General features: G+C 37.8%; 1 protein-coding gene across 1 annotated transcript; it reads right to left on the reverse strand.

The window, feature by feature from the left end:
- Window positions 1-978: 978 nt before the first annotated feature.
- slc15a1b (solute carrier family 15 member 1b) lies at window positions 979-22,511 on the reverse strand. The gene is made up of 23 exons (XM_061970614.1): window positions 22,417-22,511; window positions 22,230-22,264; window positions 17,649-17,733; window positions 17,262-17,403; window positions 17,066-17,185; window positions 16,894-16,993; window positions 14,656-14,746; window positions 14,503-14,586; window positions 14,307-14,389; window positions 14,129-14,215; window positions 10,759-10,848; window positions 10,616-10,660; window positions 10,508-10,540; window positions 10,340-10,428; window positions 9,819-9,900; window positions 9,629-9,745; window positions 9,405-9,545; window positions 9,278-9,324; window positions 8,811-8,918; window positions 8,603-8,717; window positions 8,381-8,518; window positions 1,646-1,753; window positions 979-1,551 (listed from the first exon to the last, which is right to left on the reverse strand). Exons 2-23 carry the CDS (start codon window positions 22,251-22,253, stop codon window positions 1,309-1,311), a joined length of 2,172 nt encoding a protein of 723 aa, XP_061826598.1. The 5' UTR covers window positions 22,254-22,264; window positions 22,417-22,511; the 3' UTR covers window positions 979-1,308.
- Between the last annotated feature and the right edge of the window lie 1,610 nt (window positions 22,512-24,121).

Genomic DNA, 24,121 nt, shown 5'->3' on the forward strand with positions numbered 1-24,121 from the left:
CTTTTGGACTGGCAAAGCAGACTGTATCAGTTATTGTCAGACCTGTATGTCGCGGCCTCAACGTCTAGGTCCAGAGTATATAAAGTCACCAAAAACGAATGGACAATGAAGGTGAAGGCAATAGAGTGAGGAGTGTCCTGACCACATATCTAGATCCTGAGATTGACTGCTGTAAATGTTCTTTGTCACATTGTGTACTTTTACATGTCCAATAAAGATTTTATTAATTTATGATGGCTCAGATGTGATTCACTACAATAGGCCCCTACAGCACACTGGATTCTAGTTCATTGAAATACCACAACAGTGGATATTGTTCAAATAAGTTAAATTTAAGAACTTGCACACAAAGCAACACTGGAGGTGACTATGACGTGCGCATTTTCCGCGCATGCGTACTATGTCGCGTTGCGCCGGCTGACGAAGGGGGGGGAGGGGGTCTTAAATGACAATTGTGTGTGTGTGGACAAGGATAAGGTTAGGTGAGATTTACCCTGGATAACCTTAGTCGGCTTATTGTAGAAGGGGCCTTAAATAATGGTATTTTGAGAGGTATTTTTAAAGTCAGACTAAGTAGGCCGAGGTGTGAAAGGCCCGGCCCACCACTGGATATGGCTAATCAGTACACATCCTTTTAATAAACTATGAAAATATACCTAATGCAAATGATACAATGAAGTATTATTGAAATAGCCTCTCCAGGCACAGGTTTGTAAATAATAAACAATTATGAATATGAATTGATTATTATCATAAGGCTCTTTGTTTTGTCATCTGCTTGAATAAATTTATACATATGCATATATATATATATATATATATATATATATGTATATATATATATATATATATATATGTATGCATATGTATAAATCTAGCCTTTTGATTGTCTATTCAGAGTGGCATAATGGTCCTTTTTATCTTCATCTCAGTGTGTGTTTCCAGGTGTCTCAATTCAAATAAAGCAATCAGACTAAATTTGATAGTTTTCTGGAAGTCTTTTTATTAGGTGTAGGGTTCACTGCATCCAAACTTGTCAAGGTACACTCAAAGTGCAATATGATGTTTCACGTTCCCAGGGGGCTGGACTAATTGCACCCTCAGAAGCACGGAAGAACAAAAATACTTAAGTCGTTGGTAGAATACGCGCAAACCCAGACTGGGATTGCTCACATTTTAAAAACAAAAAACAATCAAAAACAAATTAGTTCCACTTTTGACATTAAACAGACGATACAAAACACAGAACCAAGCAACGTTTATATACATAATTTTGGGTCGAGGTGAGTGTTTTTTTCCCATTAATATTTACATCCTGGTCTGAGAAACTTTTTTCTCCTCATCTGAGCTTGAACCTAAACTCCTTCTGTCTTCATTATGATGCTCAACGGCATCCTTCCCAGGGTTCTTCTTCCACTTATCATCGGGTTCCATCTCACTGAACTGAGCTTCGATCTTAGCCGGGTCAATGTACGTGTAGAAGTAGGCCATGAAGGCAAAGATGAAGCACACAGCCACCAGCAGGGATGCAAAGAGAATGTACTCGACCCACTGATGGTTGCAATGGATACATTTTGTGTACATTATTGTCAGCAATCTTATTGTTTCATGGTATAATACGTCATACTTTGCAGTTTGCACAAACCTGATCTGAAAGCGTCGCTGCCTCAGCAACAATAAGCACAATGATGTTACCGACAGCAACGGTTAACAGCCAACCTGCCTGCAGCACCGACTTCATGTTGCTGGGAGCCTGGGAAGCAAAGAACGCATGTATTTTAAGAACTGCATAACAATATCCAGGATTGGGTTAATACAGAAAAAAGTTTATGCTTCAGGCACACTGCTTGACAGTATTGAAGTAAGTAATGAATAGATAAAAAAATGGAGAAAAAAGAAACAGTAAAAAATGTGTTAGCCCATATACAGGAAGTTCCCTCCCCTCCTCCATCTCTGCTCCTCGCAGCGTTGGCGAACACAAGAATCGTCAATAAATTTAAAAGTGATGTTAAATGTTTATTTATCCATTTGCTCATTAATCTGTATTTTACATTGTTTTCTAAATGTAAAACTGTACTGTATTCTAAACTATATGTTTTATATATTATATTCTCAACTATACTTAATTTGCTAAAGAGATGATCAACTATCTCCATGTCAGCCTTACAGCCACGGTATTTTTTGTTCATATTTTTAGGTATCTTGAACAGAAAAATTTAATTTACATGATTTCTTATCGTAAAAAAATAATTAATTTTCGCACGATTCAGTTTTGTATTATATTAATAACGTATGTAATGTATTGTGTAATTATTAAGGCTGTCAAATGAATACAAATATTTTAATCATGATTAATCGCATTGTTCATAGTTAAAGGAGCCATATGTAATAATTTTATGTCAAATCATTAAATGGCCCTGATATGTCCAAAGGTGTTAATAAATCATGTTTTTTACCTCTGTAACTGTTAAAAGTTATGGAGCCGGGTTATGCACATTTTAAAATTAGATTTACAGCCCCGAAATCTTGTTATTGTTTATATTTTGATGCGCCGCCCCCAACCGTTTGACCAATTAGAAAGTCTGTGAGTGTGTCACATACAGGTTGCCAGTCACACACCGCCATCTTTGTCTAGGTACTGCCACTGGTAAAGTTACTAAACATGTCATACCTTAGTTAATCTAAAATATGTCGTTACGATGCTCAACTTACGCATGACAAAACAAGGATTTGTATCGAGGATGCCTCTGAAAGATGGAGACGATTAAAGGCGGAGAAGATTTTTTCATCTGACGCCAAACTTGCTAATTTCCTCCTTGATAGGTAAGTAAGGCATTCACATTTTCTTATTACTTGTAATAAATGAAAATTGACCTTTCTTATGTAAACTATATTGTCAAATACAGTCTATGATCTTGTCTAACAAAGCCAGTACGTTCCTGCAACGAATGCTTAGTAGGATGGTGCTTAGCTCCTAGTGTAATGCTTAGCATGCTAGCCCAGTCAATGACACATCAACATATAGGCTAACGGAGGAAATATATGCCTGTTAGCCTGTATGTTGATGTGTATTCGAACTGAGAGGACAGAATAAAAAATAAAACCTATGTGGCTATGGGTAGTGTCAGGGTCTATTTCATTCTCAATATGCTGATATGCTGAGGAAATGTGTTCCAACATTAGCACGGTTGTCGTGGCAATGTAAAACGTATGGAGACAGCCAAATCCCATGATAACATAACTACTCATTTGTGTTTGCATATTGTGAACTATATGTACCAAGTTATGTGGCACTCTGAAACATTTGAAACAGTAGCTTATAGGCATACCTTGTTAAAATGTCTCCTATTTAGTTTTGTGCGTACATTAGGCTGCTAAGCATGCTTTCTTTATTTTCACCAGAATAACCATTGCTAGCGTTGATTGTAGTTTGTTTTAGTCTTTGTTTTCTGATACTGCTGATTAAACCTTAGTGATTGCCATTTGTTGTGATTTTGTAGGCAGACATTACGTACTTCTTCCTGAAAATAGCCTAATTTCTTTGTAAAATGTGTTGGTAGTTATTTTTTATTCACAAAATGCTTGTGTATTCAGCTATTATGGTGCCAGCACCTAAACCCCTAGTAAGAGGCAGTGGAAGTTTGAAGTTCCTTGGAGTAGCCCAGTCGATTGAGCTGTATCTGGCAACCTCAGTCAGGGAGAGATGGAGGGAACTACAGAAATTTGACCGTAATTGCAGTACCATTTCTGGCCACATTTTTACATATAAATAAATGATAAATGGGTTGTACTTGTATAGCGCTTTTCTACCTTCAAGGTACTCAAAGCGCTTTGACACTACTTCCACATTTACCCATTCACACACACATTCACACACTGATGGAGGGAGCTGCCATGCAAGGCGCTAACCAGCACCCATCAGGAGCAAGGGTGAAGTGTCTTGCTCAGGACACAACGGACATGACGAGGTTGGTACTAGGTGGGGATTGAACCAGGGACCCTCGGGTCGCGCACGGCCATTCTTCCACTGCACCACGCCGTCCCCATGACTCCTTTAACTCAAAATTAATCGCGGAAAGATATAATTGGACAATTAATTTGCTTTAATGACATGTTTTAAACAGTATGCTTTTTGAAACAGCTCAACACAAAAAGGATATAAACATGCTTTTAAAAAAAAGAAAAGAATTACCTGCAGTGTGTTGGTGTCCAGAGTTTGTATTTTGTAGGAATACAGAATTTGTGTTCCTGCTTTAGGAGCACTTGCATTTCGAGGAAAGGAGCTACACTTCCATGTTGAGATTGCATTTTTCACACATTAATAACGCAAAATGTGGATTGTTACGTGATCGTAACAATCCACATTATTAGATATTAGGTGATATTTTTTCTACATTGATATATGTTTCTGATATTCTGTACTTTGCACGTTGTACAAGTTAGTACTAGTAGTAGTTTATTTTGGAAATATAAAAACAAAGCAAAATAAAAAATAATCAAAAAAGGAAATGATCTTGATAACATTGCAGAAGGGTACAACAATAAAAATAAATATTTCACAATGAAAACACATGCAAAATCATACCCAAAAAGGAGTGGGAAGAAGTGAACCTTTTTTACTCCCACCCCTTATTTTATAAATCAAATAACTACCTTTCTTATCATCATTATTATTATTATTATTATATACAATGACACATTTACCGGTCTTATTACAAAATATTATCAATAATCTTTTACCCACTTTTCTTGAGCACAAAAACACAGTGCATACATATAATATACACATACTGTATATTGTCACATGAGTACAAGTACCAATTGATGATAACACCAACCAGTAACAAGTAAATAATTACCCAAATAATTAGAATAATAATAATAATAAAAACACTTCGTGATTGCTAGAAACCCTCATTCTTGTACATAATGAAAATCATGTCTTTGTATCATTTTTTAAACAAAATTAAGTTTGGACATTTTCAATTCAGCATTCAAAATGTTCAATAATTTAACCCAACATATTGAAACACAAAAGCTTTTTCATGTTGTGCATACATTCTACATTTTAAGATTGAAATGACCCATTAAATTATAACCCCCTTCCCTTTCAGTTAAAAATGTTTGCACATTTCCAGGCAGTGAATTGTTTTTTGATTTATATGTAATTTGTACTGTTTGTAGTTCCAGAAGATCTCTAAATTTCAATAGTTTTGAATGTAAGAAAAATGTATTTGTATGATCCCTTTATCCTGCCTTATGAATGACCTTGAATATGAATAGCTTCCTTCTGCAGAGTGATGCGTGGATATGGTGTGCTTACGCATTCATATCTTTGCACGACAATGTTTTCACCTTCTCTACCTACTTATTAATAAAATGTAATATTCAGCCTGATAAACAGTCTGTAATTAAGGACGATCAATCAGAACAGGTTATAAAAGAATATACCATAGCGATGGTAATATTGTGTAGTGAACTGTAATTATCCGATGTGGGCTGCAGTGGGCAGTATTAAACCTAGTCTCAGTGGTAGCAAGGAAGAAGACAAGCTTGTTCAAAGACAATATTCTTCCTTTATATCGCCGTTGCCATTACAATACACCTAATTTCAGTCTGCCAGAAAACCTATTTAGGTAAAAATATCACATAATAACATAGAATAGCATGATTGTATTGTAAAATGATTTTTCGTTGTTTTGTTGGTTAAACCGAACGTGTGTGAATGGTATGAGAAAATCTCAGATAAAAGTGACTTTACATTTCCTCTCTACCATCTTTGTTTCTGCTGAGCTTCTATTCCGTCTTACTAAAGCAGTTCGAGTAACAATCCACATTTTATATTATTAATGCACTTAACTGTAATCCAAACACGAATGTGAAGCTTCTCCTCACTCCAAGCAGCAATGCGCGCTCAGCGTTCCCTCCAGTGGTGTCGTCTCATGGCAATTGAATGTAAAATTGTATTGTCTTGCCATGGCTTTGGATCTGAGATTTCCATAAGGTCCCTCTTTCTTTTTGCAGTTCTGCTAGCTATTTTCAAGCTTGTGGCTCAACAGTAACTGGACGCCATTACACATTTCCACAAACTACAGAACGGGCCGAGGGTCAAAAACGTGAATCGTGTGTAAAAATTCCATCCATCCATTTTCTACCGCTTATTCCCTTTTGGGGTCGCGGGGGGCGCTGGAGCCTATCTCAGCTACAACCAGGCGGAAGGCGGGGTACACCCTGGACGAGTCGCCACCTCATCGCAGGGCCAACACAGATAGACAGACAACTTTCACACTCACATTCACACACTAGGGCCAATTTAGTGGTGAGGAAGCCGGAGTACCCGGAGGGAACCCACGCAGTCACGGGGAGAACATGCAAACTTATCGCCGTTAAAGGAAATTATAGTAAACACGTTATTATCATGTTAACTTTGACAGCCCTAGTAATTATTAATTTTAAATAATTTCAAACCGTGACATTTACTGAGTGACTTGATAGCATTGTTATTATTGTGAAAAATATGACATGTCATGTTTTTCATAGCAATTTTAAGATAAAGTTTCAATTCATTAAATTCAAGTACTGTTTTACAGGTTTGGTTCTACAAGAGAGCTTGTAATTCAAAACCCTTGTATGTCAAAACAGCCCTGCCCATTGAAGTGAGTTAAACTCAATTTAATCTGCACTTGGCTCCCCAAAAGCACCACAATTTTAACATGCAACGTACCTTTTAAAAATAAAAAATTCCTTTTGGAAAATAATTTAAAAAAAACAATGCAATAGCCACGTAAAATATACAGATAATATATTCTGTATTATCAGAACCACCAGCTGTCTTATGTTCAATGTGTTATTGTCCATACTTATAATACAACAATTGTATATACCGTATTTTTCGGAGTATAAGTCGCTCCGGAGTATAAGTCGCACCGGCCGAAAATGCATAATAAAAAAGGAAAAAACATATATAAGTCGCACTGGAGTATAAGTCGCATTTTTGGGGGGAATTTATTTGATAAAACCCAACACCAAGAATAGACTTTTGAAAGGCAATTTAAAATAAATAAAGAATAGTGAACAACAGGCTGGAAAAGTGTACGTTATATGTCGCATAAATAACCAACTGAGAACGTGCCTGGTATGTTAACGTAACATATTATGGTAAGAGTCATTCAAATAACTATAACATATAGAACATGCTATATGTTTACCAAACAATCTGTCACTCCTAATCGCTAAATCCTATGAAATCTTATACGTCTAGTCTCTTACGTGAATGAGCTAAATAATAATATTTAATATTTTACGGTAATATGTTAATAATTTCACACATAAGTCGCTCCTGAGTATAAGTCGCACCCCCAAACTATGAAAAAAACTGCGACTTATAGTCCAAAAAATATGGTAGTTAAATTATAATTATATAACAAATATTTTTTATAGTATTCTGTTTTGATGGTTTTATTGTCTTCCTTTTTTCTGTTTCTGCTACCGACGCCTAAATTTCCCCACAGGGAATAATACAGCTTTCTAACTTTACAATCGAATGCACTAGAAATCATAATAACTACAGTAGTTTTATAAAGTGATCATGTACAGCATTTACCTTGGAAAGCTATTGTGGTGCACGGTGAAGTTGGATTTCAAGTTGGTGGTTAGATATTGACCTCCGTAGCTACAGCAGAGTGGCAGTGCATCCTCACTTTGCTTGGACTGCTCTGTCACAGTGCAGGGAACTGGCAATAGAAATGCAGCTCTGAATGCTGGTCTTTTATACTTGGGAAAACCGACTTCAAAAGTTTCTCTGTCGGGCTGCTTCTTTGTCGCACATACCATCAAAAGTTTCCTCATATGTTCATGGATACATGTCCGTCGATTTCCCTCTTCATGTAAGACAGGCCACTTTTTTTTAAAACTCATCTTAAAACCCACTTTAAAACGTATTCATTTTGACTCAGTCTTTATTATCCTATCTTATCTGACTATGTAAATTTTGAGCATGTGTTTTTTACTTCTGCTTACAAACTATATTTTAATGTGTTTTTTTAGCTTTTCGATAGTTTTACTTATTTTGGTGTACGTTTTCAACTGTGGTTGTTGTTACGAGCCTTATAAAGAAACTAGGCATGGCATAGTATGATATTCCATTAATGATTTTGACCTTCGTGGTTCCACTGTCCATACTATTACTGTAGGTTCCACGATCACACTACCACGACATTAGAGGTGTTCTACATCTCAAGACTGAAGACAACATCAAAACAGCAGATAAACTAATCCCCGTACGGAATATGTAAGAATTGAATGATTTTAAAGCCGATATTTTATGCTTACTAATGATTTTAGCATATTAGAACTTTTTTTTGATGCATGCAATAAGTACCTGAGAGTAGGAGAATTCCAGGCCCGTAACAGAAAAGACCACCTCTCCTGCCGTGATGAGGAAGTACTGAGGAACCTGCCAGGCCATGTGGAAAGAGTTTGGACTGATGTCCACCACTTGACGGATGTCTTGTCCACACTTGAGGACACAAAATAAACACTCAGATGCACAACCTGGGTCAAAATATACATTCCAAAAGTAATTATTTAAATGTTTTGTTACATTTGGTCCAACTACAAATGTTGGTGGGATGACCAAGGTGTAAGAACTGCCAAAGCCAAATTTCTGGTTGTATACACATTCCGCTCCTGAACTATTCTTGATCAGGAACTGTGCACTGGTTGTAGCAAGACAGAAAGTGGTCTGATTGAGGACATTTCTCATTGATTGACATGTAAGACTAGAAAAGAAAAGACCAGAAAATTCTTACTTCCCCTGTGGCACTGCAACATATGTTGACATGTTGAAAGCACTAACACCGTTGAAGTCCAGACTGCCAACTGTTATATTTAAAATTGAGTCGAGGCTGTTGAAAAACCTGCAGAAAAAAGACGAATTAGTTACAACTGTGACTGTGTGCCTGGGAAAATTCTCATTAATCAAGGTCATTGTATTTTCAGGGCATTCACTCAATCACAACTGGACTATTCGATTGTCTGGAAGACAATCCGCTTCTCATCCGAGCAGCCTTCATCAGTTTATGCTCAAAGACTGTACATCTCCAGTCCGAGGGGATAGCGCATGATACAAAGTATTTATAAGTACAAAGATACATGGAATGCAAAGTATTTATAAATACTACTGTAGGATAAATGGATCCGGCACTATTCCCTCCAATTGAGGCTGTCCTATTTGAGAAAACGGTAATAATACAAGCTTAAATCGTCAGCAACTTGCCTTATAGCATTAGCTCCCTCATCCGGCTTGACTGTGAGGTCATCAAACTGAAGAAAATAAATATTTTTAGTTAAATTCAAACCAAAGACATGTTCCCTTGTCCCCATAATCTGCTGGCATTGCTGACCTTTACTGGCATGGGCTGGGGCCCATCTTGTAGAATGACTATAGTATTCCGGGAGCCATCCGTTAAACTGATAGGGTAAATGGCCTCAGGGCTCAGTTCCAAACCAAACGGCTCTTCAAAGGTCAGGTAGTCATTGCTGGCCTGATATAGCAAAATCCATAAAAAGTCAGGTGACTTGCTGGTGGTCTGAGTGGATCATCAGTACCATCTGTTTGTTGGAGTACCGTAAATGCGTTCAACTGCAGCGACTGTGACCCAGCCTTTATGTCCAGTGGCTTGTTCAGCATGTTGAGGAACTTTACTTGGCCCTCATTACTTGATGGGAAGGTAGGTAAGGTTTGCTAAAAGAGAGGGGAGATTAATGTATGTAAGCAGTTTTGACAAGAGACATTTAATTGTGATTTCACCACTAACGTCAATCTGCAGCTGAATAAGGGCTGCGGCAACAAATGCCATAGCAGCTAGGAACATGCCAACGGTCATCCTCTTCAATGGACTACAACACACACACAAACTTTGGTTATACAGATATCACCAAAAAGTGATCAATAGTGTTCTTGACCGTAAACACATCCCTAAAATTGTGTAGATCATCTGAAAACCTGTGACTGTGTGATGTAAGGTAACAAGTTCTAATTGGGTCATCTTTAGGATTGTAAGTGGTGAGCAAATCAATCCAAATATAGATAGTATTGATAGCAAGTGTAGTATAAAATCAATATTTACTTGTCTTCAATCTCCTTATTGACCAAAATATAAATATGAAGTCCTTATTGACGATTCCTTGACACTGGAATATTAAAAAGCAGCTAATTATGTTAATGGTGGAAAGGTATGACTGTGTAAGCTGACCTAAGCTATTTTCAGTCTGAACAATTCCATTGCATATTGTTACTGTGATTTTGCTGCTAATTAAGCATGACTGCAAAACTCACGTGAAGTTTATCTTGCACTTGGAGATGAGCGGGTAGATCATACTGTCCATGACTGGCACCAAAATCAGGATCAAGATGGGATTGACCGTCTGGATGGACCACAAGGTCACTTGTTCAATGAGTTGGTTTAAAGACATCTTCACAATGATGAGTGACCAAACTGTTCACCTGCATCTGGTCTGGCTGGATAATGAGGACACCCTGTTGAAAAAAGGCATGTTTTAAAATCTTGGTTTTGGAACACCAAAGCAGGACTACTTATTAAAAAATACTTACAAAGTCACCGTCCATGGTAGTCGCCTGAAGGGTCCATCTGGATCCCTGTTCAGTACATGCAGCTTACTGTTATACAAAAACTGACTAGGCTGTGTTTGACACAATAATACAGTGAAGATATGGAGGTGGGGGGGGGTGTTCACCTGCTGGTCAAAGAGAGCCCAGAACATTGGCAAGGGGATATAGAGGAACATAACCTTGACCACCATCTTCACCTGTGCAATCAGAAGTTTCTACAAAAAAAGAATAAGAAAACATGTGATCCCTGAGATGTCATAAAGTACACTTTGGTAAGGTGAACTTAGTAATAAGTATGCATGATAATAGAAAATGTAGACAATATTTTACAGAATTTACAACCGATAAACAATATTTTTGTATATACCGTACATTTACACAGGATTTTGTAAGAATACATTAATTTAACCATTTGCACTTTTCTGTGAAGCATACACTCTAACAAAAAATATACAAATATATTGTAGAGACCAGGATAATGTAAACTAATATTTATATACTTAATTAACTAAACTATAATTTCAGTAAAAATACACTTCCTACTATAATTCTGACCCATGCAAATAATTAGAATCAATGCATACAGCAGAAAACAAAAATTTAATTAATTAATATTAAAAATTTTCAATTATTTATTTGATAGACAACAAGCAATTGACACATTCTGAATATGGTTTCAAAATTGAAAAAAAAAACTGTACACCCAACACAACATATATAAATAAGGCTATTAGAACTAAGTCAATAAGATCATTTATTGCAGTTAGCAACGACGCCAAAATAGCGCATTTTTTTACATTTACAAAATCATAAACGTTATCTGTGCTTCTTGATGAACCAAAATTAAACAATTACTTATTTTGTCGTCAAAAGCTTTCGCTCTAAAGGCTTTTCTTTCAAATTCTTGCCTCTTATCATTCGCTTTGTCATCAGTCCTGTGGCTTCACGTTTGCTGCGGTCGCCACTATTAACACTATATCACAGACTAACAGCACAGGCAGTTTCGTATTGCTGTCATAAATATTCATGTTAGTGAATTTTAGTAACGCGACTCTCGCCAGATCCTTGTAGTTCGCTGAGCTCCACACAAGGATCTGGGCGCGAAGGTATTGCAAACTCCTTCCAGATAGCAAAAAATAATGAACCAATCAGGATCGCCGGGCGGGGTTTCATAGATGTGACGTAGCGCCGAAGCGACTGTTTGATTCAAACAACAATGGCGGCACGCAGCCCTCGCTGCGTCGTGTGCTGACATTGATTCTGCTATTGCAACTGTTTTGTCGAATGTTTCGAATATTAACTCTTTTAAAAGATGAACAGAGAACGGTTTTGAAGGCATTTATTGGTGGCAAGGATGTTTTGGCTCTTCTTCCGACCGGGTTTGGATTTCCCAGCGTCGCTCTCATCAGCGTCACGGGTTGATTTCGATGTGAGTGGCTGAAGTAGCACGTCATTCAAGATAACGGACAAGTAGTTTATCCAATCACATACAATGATTTGCCACACCTTCTGAAATACATCTCCTATTGAGAAGTCCCAGATCCTTGTGTGGAGCTCAGCGAACTACAAGGATCTGGCGAGAGTCAGGTTAGAATTTTAGGGTAATTTATCAGATTTATGGCGCTAAAACTCGTCTTTAAACCTCCCCATTTAATATTTGCAGAATAAGTTTTTTCAAATTACGAGTGAAATGTCTTCTTTTGACAGCCAGCACTGGTGACTGCCTCGCTATGATGCTGTTTGCTGTCGACAACAGGCCGCACGCACAGTATCATGACATCACAAATATGCAATTGCAAACAAGATAAATCTTTACTTATCTTTACTGCACAATTTGAATCAAAGTGGCCCAACATCCATCAATTTCTTTTGTATGCTATTATTTTTATATTTTTATTTTAAAATTGCATTTGTCTCCTTATTAGCTGCCAGCATTTTGTAGTTATTCATTTCATTTTAAAAATCATTAAAGCTGAAAAGCAAAGCTGTTATATTTTTTAGCATTCTGTTCCCTTACAAACCATGACTTTAAAGGCCTACTGAAATGCGATTTTCTTATTTAAACAGGGATTACAGGTCCATTCTATGTGTCATACTTGATCATTTCGCGATATTGGCATATTTTTGCTGAAAGGATTTAGTAGAGAACATCGACGATAAAGTTCGCAACTTTTGGTCGCTGATAAAAAAGCCTTGCCTGTACCGGAAGTAGCAGACGAGTAGCGTGACGTCACAGGTTGTGGAGCTCCTCACATCTGCACATTGTTTACAATCATGGCCACCAGCAGCGAGAGCGATTTGGACCGAGAAAGCGACGATTTCCCCATTAATTTGAGCGAGGATGAAAGATTTGTGGATGAGGAAAGTGAGAGTGAAGGACTAGAGGGCAGTGGGAGCGATTCAGATAGGGAAGATGCTGTGAGAGGCGGGTGGGACCTGATATTCAGCTGGAAATGACTAAAACAGTAAATAAACACAAGACATATGTATACTCTATTAGCCACAACACAACCAGGCTTATATTTAATATGCCACAAATTAATCCCGCATAACAAACACCTCCCCCTTCCCATCCATATAACCCGCCAATACAACTCAAACACCTGCACAACACACTCAATCCCACAGCCCAAAGTACCGTTCACCTCCCCAAAGTTCATACAGCACATATATTTCCTCAAAGTCCCCAAAGTTACGTACGTGACGTGCACATAGCGGCACGCACGTACGGGCAAGCGATCAAATGTTTGGAAGCCGCAGCTGCATGCGTACTCACGGTACCGTGTCTGCGTATCCAACTCAAAGTCCTCCTGGTCAGAGTCTCTGTTGTCCCAGTTCTCCACAGGACAATGGTAAAGCTTGACTGTCATCTTTCGGGAATGTAAACAATGAAACACCGGCCGTGTTTGTGTTGCTGAAGTCGGCCGCAATACACCGCTTCCCACCTACAGCTTTCTTCTTTGCTGTCTCCATTGTTCATTGAACAAATTGCAAAAGATTCACCAACACAGATGTCCAGAATACTGTGGAATTTTGCGATGAAAACAGACGACTTAATAGCTGGCTACCATGCTGTCCCAAAATGCCCTCAACAATCCGTGACGTCACGCGCTGACGTCATCATACCGAGACGTTTTCAGCAGGATATTTCGCGCAAAATTTAAAATTGCAGTTTAGTAAGCTAACCCGGCCGTATTGGCATGTGTTGCAATGTTAAGATTTCATCATTGATATATAAACTATCAGACTGCGTGGTCGGTAGTAGTGGGTTTCAGTAGGCCTTTAATACCGAGTTGCGTACCAAACCAAGAGGATGTCGTACTGTTACAGTACAGCCCTAATATTTAAGGAGTTGTGTATATCTTTATAATAAACTGCATTTGAACAACTATCGTGACTTTCATGTCAGGGTTCACCACACTTTTATTGTCCTTGTTTTCACAAGGGAAATCGCAATGTTATCGATATATCATTGTGTGAATACTCTGATCTTACATCATATTTCTCATCAGCCCAGTCCATCCAGTGCTCCCTTTTGGGGTATTCTGAACCACGATGCCTAAAGCGGTTAGCAACAGCAAACTGTAAGGGAAAAAAGATGTGAATATTGAATTAAATACTGTAAATAATATGATCATAACAGTACTGGTTTTGTCCTTAAAGGTGCTCATACCCAAATGCATTTGCAGACTTTCACCAGGATGTTTCCTTGAGGAGAAGCTTTGGTGTACATTCCACTTCCAGCAATGAACACGACTACACGCACAGAACATGCATGAAAGGTATTTACAAATTATTAAACGTTTTTTAGCTAATTAGCATGAGTACAGGTGCCATGACTGCGGCATGTAACAAAGATGGATTCTTACTCAGAGCGACCACCATGAGGGCTGCAGGAACTCCAAAAGCCAGCGGGTAGCACTTCTGCTGGCTGTAGATCCCACAATCCTGAGCTAGAACATAACATATGTGAAAAAAACCTCATCATATACATCCAGACCACAGCTAACTTCTAACCATACCTCTGAGAATGGGAGTGATGACAGTGGACAGCAGACTGCCTGCATTGATGGACAGGTAGAATATGGAGAAGAAAGTGCTTCTCTGCTTCTCCTGTTGGATACAGGACGTAAAAACAGTCAAGAAGCAACATTATGCAATGTACACTTATCTTAGTACTTGGCCTTGGACAACGGTCTAACATCACTGAGACAGATGTTCCTAATGGTTAATCAACAACTCAGCTCAAAAAATGCTGAGGAAGAATAGATAAGTGAGTTAATTGGAGATAGTGTTCATACTCTGCCTTGGAAAAGTATGAGTTGAAAATATGGTTTCAAAGCAGGACAACTCCTGGAAATTCTGATCAAAAGTTAGCAATGGACTAAATCTGCCATTATTAGTTAACCTTTTTAAAACCACTGGACTACAATACAGAAGCCAGTGTGGTTGCTTCTATCAATGTACACGTTTTACATCCACATGCTGTAAGCAGAAGAACGGCAGCTAAATACTCCATCAATTTTAGAAAAACAGAAGCACTTAGTTTAGATAATAATGAGTCATATCTTGGAATATGGGATCCATTATTTAAATTAGTTTTGACTGCTAAATGAACCTAAAATATGACTTATTTCATCTTTGTGGAAAATATTGAACACAGTGTGTTGTCAAGCTTATGAGATGCGATGCAAGTGTAAGCCACTCTGACACTATTATTCATTTTTTTAATGTTTTTATGTTTTAGAAATGGCTGTGATGATAATGCAAATGAGGGATTTCTAATCACTGCAATGTTGGAATTCTTATTAATATTGATACTGTTGTTGATATTATTCATTTTTGTTTGACTACTTTTGGATTGTTTTGTGTCATGTTTGTGTGTCTTCTCAATTGCTCTGTTGATTGCTATTCTGAATGTTGCTGGGCTGGCTTTGGTTTTGGAATTGTATTATTATGGTATTATTGTGTATTATTTTGTTGAACTGATTAATAATAAAAAATAAATGAAAAAGAAGCACTTAAAAGGCCAAATGTTGAAGACATGGAAGCAGTCAGAGAGATGCGTATGTCACAAATAATTGTATAAAATCTAACACCAATGTAAGAAACTTAACTGCATTTAAAAAAAAGAGTACTCAGCTGTTCCAACCCATCTAGTATCATTCCTCGACCACTAATACTCACTGAACAAGCAGCTTTTGCATATAGTAATAGCAGAGACATCGACATTTTCACATCTTCAGTAAGCACCAAAGTCTACCGTTTACATTGGTACCATTATCATGTATGTGGACCTTGTCCATGCAAAGAAAATGTGTATTTATGTATGACTTTTTCAAGTAGAATGGTTAAACTGCTTCAAGTTAAGATGAATTCTAGTTCCAGTTGGACTTTTGAGACTTGCTTGACTTGGAGACCTTGAAGTTGGAAGGATTGTATCAACACACAAATACAAATACTGGGTTATTATGAGTTGCTAGTGTTGGGATACATTTAAGAGTTATTTTATGAATAGCAATTCATTTTGTGGGTTATAAGGGTATTATTTTAACTCAATTTCTGGGTTATTATTTATTTATTTATTATTATTTATTATTATTATTATTATTATTATTATTATTATTATTTTATTATTATTATTATTATTATTATTATTATTATTATTTTGGGGTTGTTTTCAACGAGTAACGCATTTTTGGGTTTCAGGCTTTTTTTTATTAAAAAGTTACTTTTTTCTTGAAGGGAATTTTATTATGGATAAATCTCATTAACACTATTTACAATCACCCAACATTGAGTTAGCATAACTCAAGTTTTGGGTTAAATAATTCAACCCAATAGTTTGGTGGGGAATAACCCAACATTAAGTTATCATAACTAAATTTTTGGTTAAATAATTCAATGCAAAACTTGGGTTGAAAAAATTTACCCAAAATGTTGAGTTAGAATAACTCAAATAAGGTGTTCGTCCTTTTCTGAACCAGCAGTTGGGTTGAAATTGGGTTATTTTTTAACCCAACATTTTTTTATTAAGTTAAAGTACCAATGCCTGTCACACACACACTAGGTGTGGTGAAATTTGTCCTCTGCATTTGACCCATCCCCTTGTTCACCACCTGAGGGGTGAGGGGAGCAGTGGGAAGCAGCTGTGGCCGCGCCCGGGAATCATTGTTGGTGATTTAACCCCCAATTCCAATTTTAGTGTGCAAGAGCAGTGTTGAGAGTTTAGAATTAACATTTTGTTTCCTGTTGCTGACCTGGTGGTCTTCAAACTGGTCTCCACCAAAGGCTGCCACACAGGGTTTGATGCCTCCAGTCCCCAGAGCGATGAAAAGCAAACCAATCATGGATAGACCTCTGAAGTAAAAAACGCAGTCAGTCTGAATTTATCTTTGTTGGTGGTTGTGTGACACCGGTTGAAGCACTCACATGTGGAAAGCCATGTTGTCCGGGGTGCCGTCCTTGTTGGTGTCTGTGATGTCGTGGATGGCGCTGACCGCCAGGGTCCCCTGCCCCAGTGTGTACACAATGGACAGATACACGATAGTCCTGTGTGGAGGCAACAGCGAGGAGGTTAAGGACCTTCTTGTTTAGATTGCCTTTTATGAGGTGCTGTGAGACCCACTTGAACTTGCCGAGCCATGAGTCCGCCACTATGGCGCCCAATATTGGGGTCAAGTAGCAGAGAGCAGCAAAGGTATGGTAGATAGTCGTGGCCAAGTCATCATCCCACTTTAGAAAGTACTTAAAGTACAGCACAAGCACAGCTGCAAACAGGAAGGGAGAGTTCAGAATTGATAGGAAAAAGCCATTCACGATTACTTGAAGCAACAAGCCTCAAAATCACGTGGAGTAGATGCCACACTGGTTTGTGAATTAGATAACATATGTTCACCATATAAGGCTACTTTAAAACCTGCTTCATGGAGGCTTGTCTTCAGATACTAGCTTCCCTATTATTGCTTTAACCTGTGTGCAAGAGGAGAAATACTGCAAAAACAAAGCAACTCACCTCGCATGCCATAGTATGAGAAACGTTCACAAAACTCATTGACCACGATGAAAAAGATGCTAATCGGGTAGCCACACACGGTAGCCTGTAAGAGAGTGACGCAGCATTAACAAGGAGCGTGTGTGTACACTATGAACCCATAAGAACACTTTACAAGTCTTAAAAGGGGTCCCACACTACTTTGAGATTCACTTTGTAGTTTATAGTATAGTTTATTATTCTTCGGTCAATCGTCAACAAAATAAACAAACAGTTGTACATTCATAGATTGAAAATGAAAATGATGCAGACCGAAAGGGTTTAGGCTGAAGTTTAACCTAACCCTATAAACAATGTCAAGTACAAGATGAACTTCCGAAAATTATTAAATGTCCTTTGTACAACATATTATAAATACACATTATACACAACATAAACACAGTTCAATTATATGCACAGTAAAGGCATGTGAAATATCCTTGGACACGTGTTAAACCTTTGTACCATATTATATACTATATACAAACAATTATACTTCCATTATTATTTATATCCCACATTTAGTATTTTAATTATCATTGATCATAGTATTAACTACTGTGTTGATTCAAGAGTGATATATTTTTTCAAGACATTGGTCTTAAAGGGCGGTATAGCTCGGTTGGTAGAGTGGCCGTGCCAGCAACTTGAAGGTTGCAGGTTCGATACCCGCTTCTGCCATCCTAGTCACTGCCGTTGTGTCTTTGGGCGAGACACTTTACCCACCTGCTCCCAGTGCCACCCACACTGGTTTAAATGTAACTTAGATATTGAGTTTCACTATGTAAAGCGCTTTGAGTCACTAGCGAAAAAGCGCTATATAAATATAATTCACTTCACTTAAAGTGTTTTTTAAATGTGTGAATGGAACTGGAACATTTTAAGGAATCATCCAAGCTGTTCCACAGTTGAACCCCCCTGACAGAAACACATCTACTTTTTTAAGCTTGTTCTTAGCTTAGCTTTCTGGAAGACAGCTGAACCTCTGAGGTCATAGGGATTCTCTCTGGGTTTAAACCTCTCCTGTAGACACCCAGGCAGCATGTGGTTATGAGCTTTGTATGTCACAATAGCAGTGTTGAGGTCAACAAGATCGTGCAGTTTTAATGTTTTTAATTTAATAAACAGAGCATTGGTATGGTCATGATAATCTAAATAATTTACAATTTTAATTGCTTTCTTTTGAAGTAAGAATATAGAGTTGATGTTTGTTTTGTAATTGTTACCCCAGATTTCAACACAATAAGTAAGATAAGGGAGTATGAAAGAATTATATAACATGTTAAGAGCCTTTTGATTTACGGAGTTTTTGATTTTATGTAACATAGAAATATTTTTTGCCATCTTTGTCTTAATTATATTTATGTACAGTTTCCAATTTAATATATCATCTATATAGATTCCCAAAAATGTTGTTGAATACACCCTTTCTATCTCCATATCATCAATTCTTATATGACACTGTACGTTATTTTTCCTATTTCCAAAAATTATATATTTTGTTTTATTTAGGTTGATTGACAGTTTATTGGCATCAAACCATTGCTTTAGTATGTGGAGTTCACTCTCTACAGTCTCTAAGAGTTGGCCAAGGTCTTGCCCAGAACAGTACAGACTTGTATCGTCAGCAAAAAGAATACAGTTGAGTTTTTTAAAGATTTTGCAGATATCATTAATATACAATAAAAACAATGTTGGTCCCAGTACAGAACCTTGGGGTACGCCATGTGTTATAATCTTTTTATCTGAATCTACATTGTTCATATGCACATACTGTTCTCTGCCACCAAGATAACTTTTCAACCAATCATGAGAAAGACCTCTAAAACCATACCTCTGCATTTTGTTTAAAAGTAATGTGTGATCGATGGTGTCAAAGGCCTTGCTCAGGTCAATAAAAATGCCAACAACAAACTCCCTCTTATCAATTGCAGTGGTTACCTCCTCAACTAGTTCCATCACTGCCATGGAAGTGGACCTGTTTGGTCGAAAACCGTATTGGTGTTCACTTAGCAAGTGATGCTTATCAATAAAACTGTCTAATCTTGACACAAATAATTTTTCAAGGACTTTTGAAAATTGTGAGAGTAGAGAAATAGGCCTATAGTTGGTGAACTTTAACTCATTAGGTTCCTAAAACATGTATAGGAAACATTTTGGCATGGTGCTCATGTGGAAGTCATGTGACTATCCCGGGATATGACTTCCCCAAAAAGGCATCGATAGAAAACAAACTAGGAAAATATCGCACTCGGCTTATAACCTTTAATTGCTCTGGAATGCCTGATGTCAAGCAATTTGTCACATTAACAAAAATGCTAAAACGATACTACAAAAAGACTTGCATTTCACTGTTTCAGTTATTTCGAAAATAGTATACAATATATTATTTCGTCCAATTCAAAGTGCAACTGTACCTCGATTTTCGTTTGCTTAACTTTTTATAGCATTTGGTTTTCAACAAAAATATTCGTCAAAATGTATCAGCAGTTTGCATATTCCGTCATGGCATTAACAAACTAGTTTGTTTGCCCGTCACATTCATCATTGGAGCAACAAACAAAGAATCCCATGCGTTGTTAACTATGTCTTTATAAACATTTTTTATTGAGAATGGCTGCAAAATACCATGAATTGATTAACGTGGACTACGACTTAAACAAGTTGAAAAACTTATTCGGGTGTTACCATTTAGTGGTCAATTGTACGGAATATGTACTGTACTGTGCAATCTACTAATAAAAGTCTCAATCAATCAATCAATCAATCAATACTCCATCAAAGAAAGTTGCATATAATTTTAAAGGAAAAGGTTAGAAACGATAGTGTTCACGGAGCAACTCGTAACAAAGTACGAAGGTGGCGTCCACGTACATCACCTCCCTAACCCCCACCCTCCGGCTCATTGCTGTCGTAACAAGCATAAGAAGTGTCATGTTGTTTTCAACAACAAAAATGGAATATATAGCTACCTCTCTTTGTTTATAATGTATATTTTCTGCTGGATTTTATGCTGCCCTTTTTTTTGCTGCAGTTGTTACATATACTGTAATGTTGTACATGGTAATTGGGATTTGTTTTGTATTGTATATCCATCCATCCATTTTCTACCGCTTTTCCCTTTCGGGTCGCGGGGGGTGCTGGAGCCTATCCCAGCTGCACTCGGGCGGTAGATAGGGTACACCCTGGACAAGTCGCCACCTCATCGCAGGGCCAACACAGATAGACAGACAACATTCACACTCACATTCACACACTAGGGCCAATTTAGTGTTGCCAATCAACCTATCCCTAGATGCATAGCAATATATATTATATACTGTATATTAGGGATGTCCGATAATGGCTTTTTGCCGAGATCCAATATTCCGATATTGTCCAACTTTTTAATTACCGATACCGATATCAACAGATACCAATATCAACCGATATATACAGTCGTGGAATTAACACATTATTATGCCTAATTTGGACAACCAGGTATGGTGACGATAAGGTACTTTTAAAAAAAATTGATAAAATAAATTAAAAACATTTTCTTGAATAAAAAAGAAAGTAAAACAATATAAAAACAGTTACATAGAAACTAGTAATTAATGAAAATTAGTCAAATTAACTGTTAAAGGTTAGTACTATTAGTGGACCAGCAGCACACACAATCATGTGTGCTTACGGACTGTATCCCTTGCAGACCGTATTGATATATATTGATGTATAATGTAGGAACCAGAATATTAATAACAGAAAGAAACAACACTTTTGTGTGAATGAGTGTAAATGGGGGAGGAAGGTTTTTTGAGTTGGTGCAGTAATTGTAAGTGTATCTTGTGTTTTTTATGTTGATTTAATAAAAAAAAAAAAATAAAATAAATAAATTAAAAAAATAAACCGATACTGATAATTAAAAAAACGATACCGATAATTTCCGATATTACATTTTAACGCATTTATCGGCCGATAATATCGTCAGGCCGATATCAGACATCTCTAATGTATATATAATATGTAAATATTACATATATGTTATATTTTATATTGCTACTATGGTGCATTTTTTGTCTACTTTATACCTGGTATAGCTCGGTTGGTAGAGCGGCCGTGCCAGCAACTTGAGGGTTGCAGGTTCGATCCCCGCTTCCGCTATTCTAGTCACTGCTGTTGTGTCCTTGGGCGAGACACTTTACCCACCTGCTCCCAGTGCCACCCACACTGGTTTAAATGTAACTTAGATATTGGGTTTCACTATGTAAAGCGCTTTGAGTCACTAGAGAAAAGCGCTATATAAATATAATTCACTTTACTTCACTTCACTACATTATCCTTTCCATCCTTACCCTTTCCATCCTTTGTAACTGAGCTACTGTGTGCAACAATTTCCCTTGTGGATCAATAAAGTTTGTCTAAATTTAAGTCTAAGTCTGTAGCCTACGTAACATCTTTGACATGTATTAGTAGGATTTTCTACAAAGCATCACAAATGGATTAAATATGCAGAATTATGATAAATGACAAGCAGTAGAAAATGGATGGATGTTGTACAATATATAAAAACTGAGTACTTACACGTTTTGCCTTGGACGTCCCCATTTCACCTATACCTGTTGAAAACAAAATAAAGCAAGACCGTTTTCCTGTGAAATATATGCATTTGCATACATTTTATCTCGTTAGTTGACATTTTTTTGTAATACTCCAAGCAAATACAGGTGATTCGAGGCTGATAGTTGCTGGGAATTGAGACGTGACTAACCTGCCACGGGTGAGTGTGAGTGGACGTCGTTTGTCTTTACTGCTCAGATCCAAAGTTGAAGCCCAACCTGACGCAAAGGTGAGCTTTTTATAACCTCCCATGCATGCCAGAAGCACGTGGATGAGCCACACATGCTCGTCAAAGCCGAACGTGCAGATAAGCTTGGTCATATTCTAGCAGATCATTCACAGTAATATTAAGTGATGGTGTTAATATTGCACAGTGACCTTTAACCTTTTCCGGGGTACTCTTGATGACAGCGACAACATGAGGTACACCTGCACAACAACTGCAAAATACACTATATTGCCAAAAGTGTTTGACCACCCATCCAAATGATCAGAATCAGGTATCCTAATCACTTGGCCCGGCCACAGGTGTATAAAATCAAGCACTTAGGCATGGAGACTGTTTCTACAAACATTTGTGAAAGAATGGGCCGCTCTCAGTGATTTCCAGCGTGGAACTGTCATAGGACGCCACCTGTGCAACAAATCCAGTCGTGAAATTCCCTCGCTCTTAAATATTCCAAAGTCAACTGTGGGCTTTATCATAAGAAAATGGAAGAGTTAGTTAACTCAAAATTAATCGCAAGTAATCTCAGATAGGTACAATTTTTAATCATTATTAAGTGTACTGTCATGACCTGTCAATTTGAGGTCATGTTTTGTTTAATTTTTAGGTGTTGTTGGGTTTACTTCCTGTTTTTCGCTCTCAATTTGTTCTCACTTCCTTTTCTGTATGTGTTGGTTTGCAGTGGCGTCACCCCTTCTTCCTGATGATTTGTGATATTTTCACCTGCCACTAATTATCACCTAAGGACTATTTAAGCAAGTTTTACAGTCTAGTTGGTTGTGCGGCAAGGACTCCTGTTTGGAATGCGGTGGACGTGGCGAGCCGGAGTTAGTTTGTGACAAGGCAGCTGCGCTTGGAATTTAAGTGTTGAAGCTTACTCCCTTGACTCTTGACTTGGACTTAGTTAGATAGATTGTGGGGAATACTTTCAGGATTCAGGATGCTTTATTATTGTCCATTCTTTAACATGTACAAGACACATAAGAACTGAAATTACATTTTCGGCACAGTCCCACTAAGAGCAGACATACGTTACAGGGAGACAAGACAGGACCGCCAACGGATCAGCCATTTACGGCGCTCCTCAAAAAAGGTGGAAAAAAGGTGATATTGGGAAAGTGGGGAAGAGTAAAAAATATCAGTCAAAGGCTGGACCCTCGGGAGGGGGTCCAGACTGAGTCCAAGGGAAAAACCTCATTTGCCATAGCACACATAAACATGATACATATAATCACAACAATTCGCAACAGAGGAGGGGGAATTGGGGCCCTGGAGGCCAGCCTGCTGCTATAAAGCGCTACTTAGCCGTCCACAACCCCGAAGGGGAATCAAGCGGTGGTGAAGGCGTGGGGTGGGGGTGGGGAGTGTGTTTGTGTATATGCCCATTGTCTTTGGGTGTAGTGGATTTATGTTCATAGGCCCGGGGTCGTTCTGCATGCTATGCAAGCAAAGTTCGACTTCCAGTTGTCGTTGAGGAGGGAGGTCAAAAGCGGCCATCTTTGAAATTCCTCAGGGGATGATTACAGAACAGCCTGTGTGACTTTTGTGGTCCGGGACAAGTATTCTTACTTAGTTACTAGCAATCTCGGGAGTATGGCTAGTGGGGAGACTGACTGTGAGAGTGGAGGGA

This window comes from Nerophis lumbriciformis, linkage group LG01, assembly GCF_033978685.3.
Source record: "Nerophis lumbriciformis linkage group LG01, RoL_Nlum_v2.1, whole genome shotgun sequence".
Classification (NCBI taxonomy): Eukaryota; Metazoa; Chordata; class Actinopteri; order Syngnathiformes; family Syngnathidae; genus Nerophis; species Nerophis lumbriciformis.

Bases quoted from the DNA above. Each gene is read 5' to 3' on its own strand.
- slc15a1b (XM_061970614.1), bottom strand. From the start codon at position 22,253: ATGGGGACGTCCAAGGCAAAACGT. The intron at 14,216-14,306 runs GTATGAGCACCT...TTTCCCTTACAG, and splicing joins AAGTCTGCAAATGCATTTGG to TTTGCTGTTGCTAACCGCTT. The intron at 1,552-1,645 runs GTTTGTGCAAAC...TGCAACCATCAG, and splicing joins CAGCGACGCTTTCAGATCAG to TGGGTCGAGTACATTCTCTT.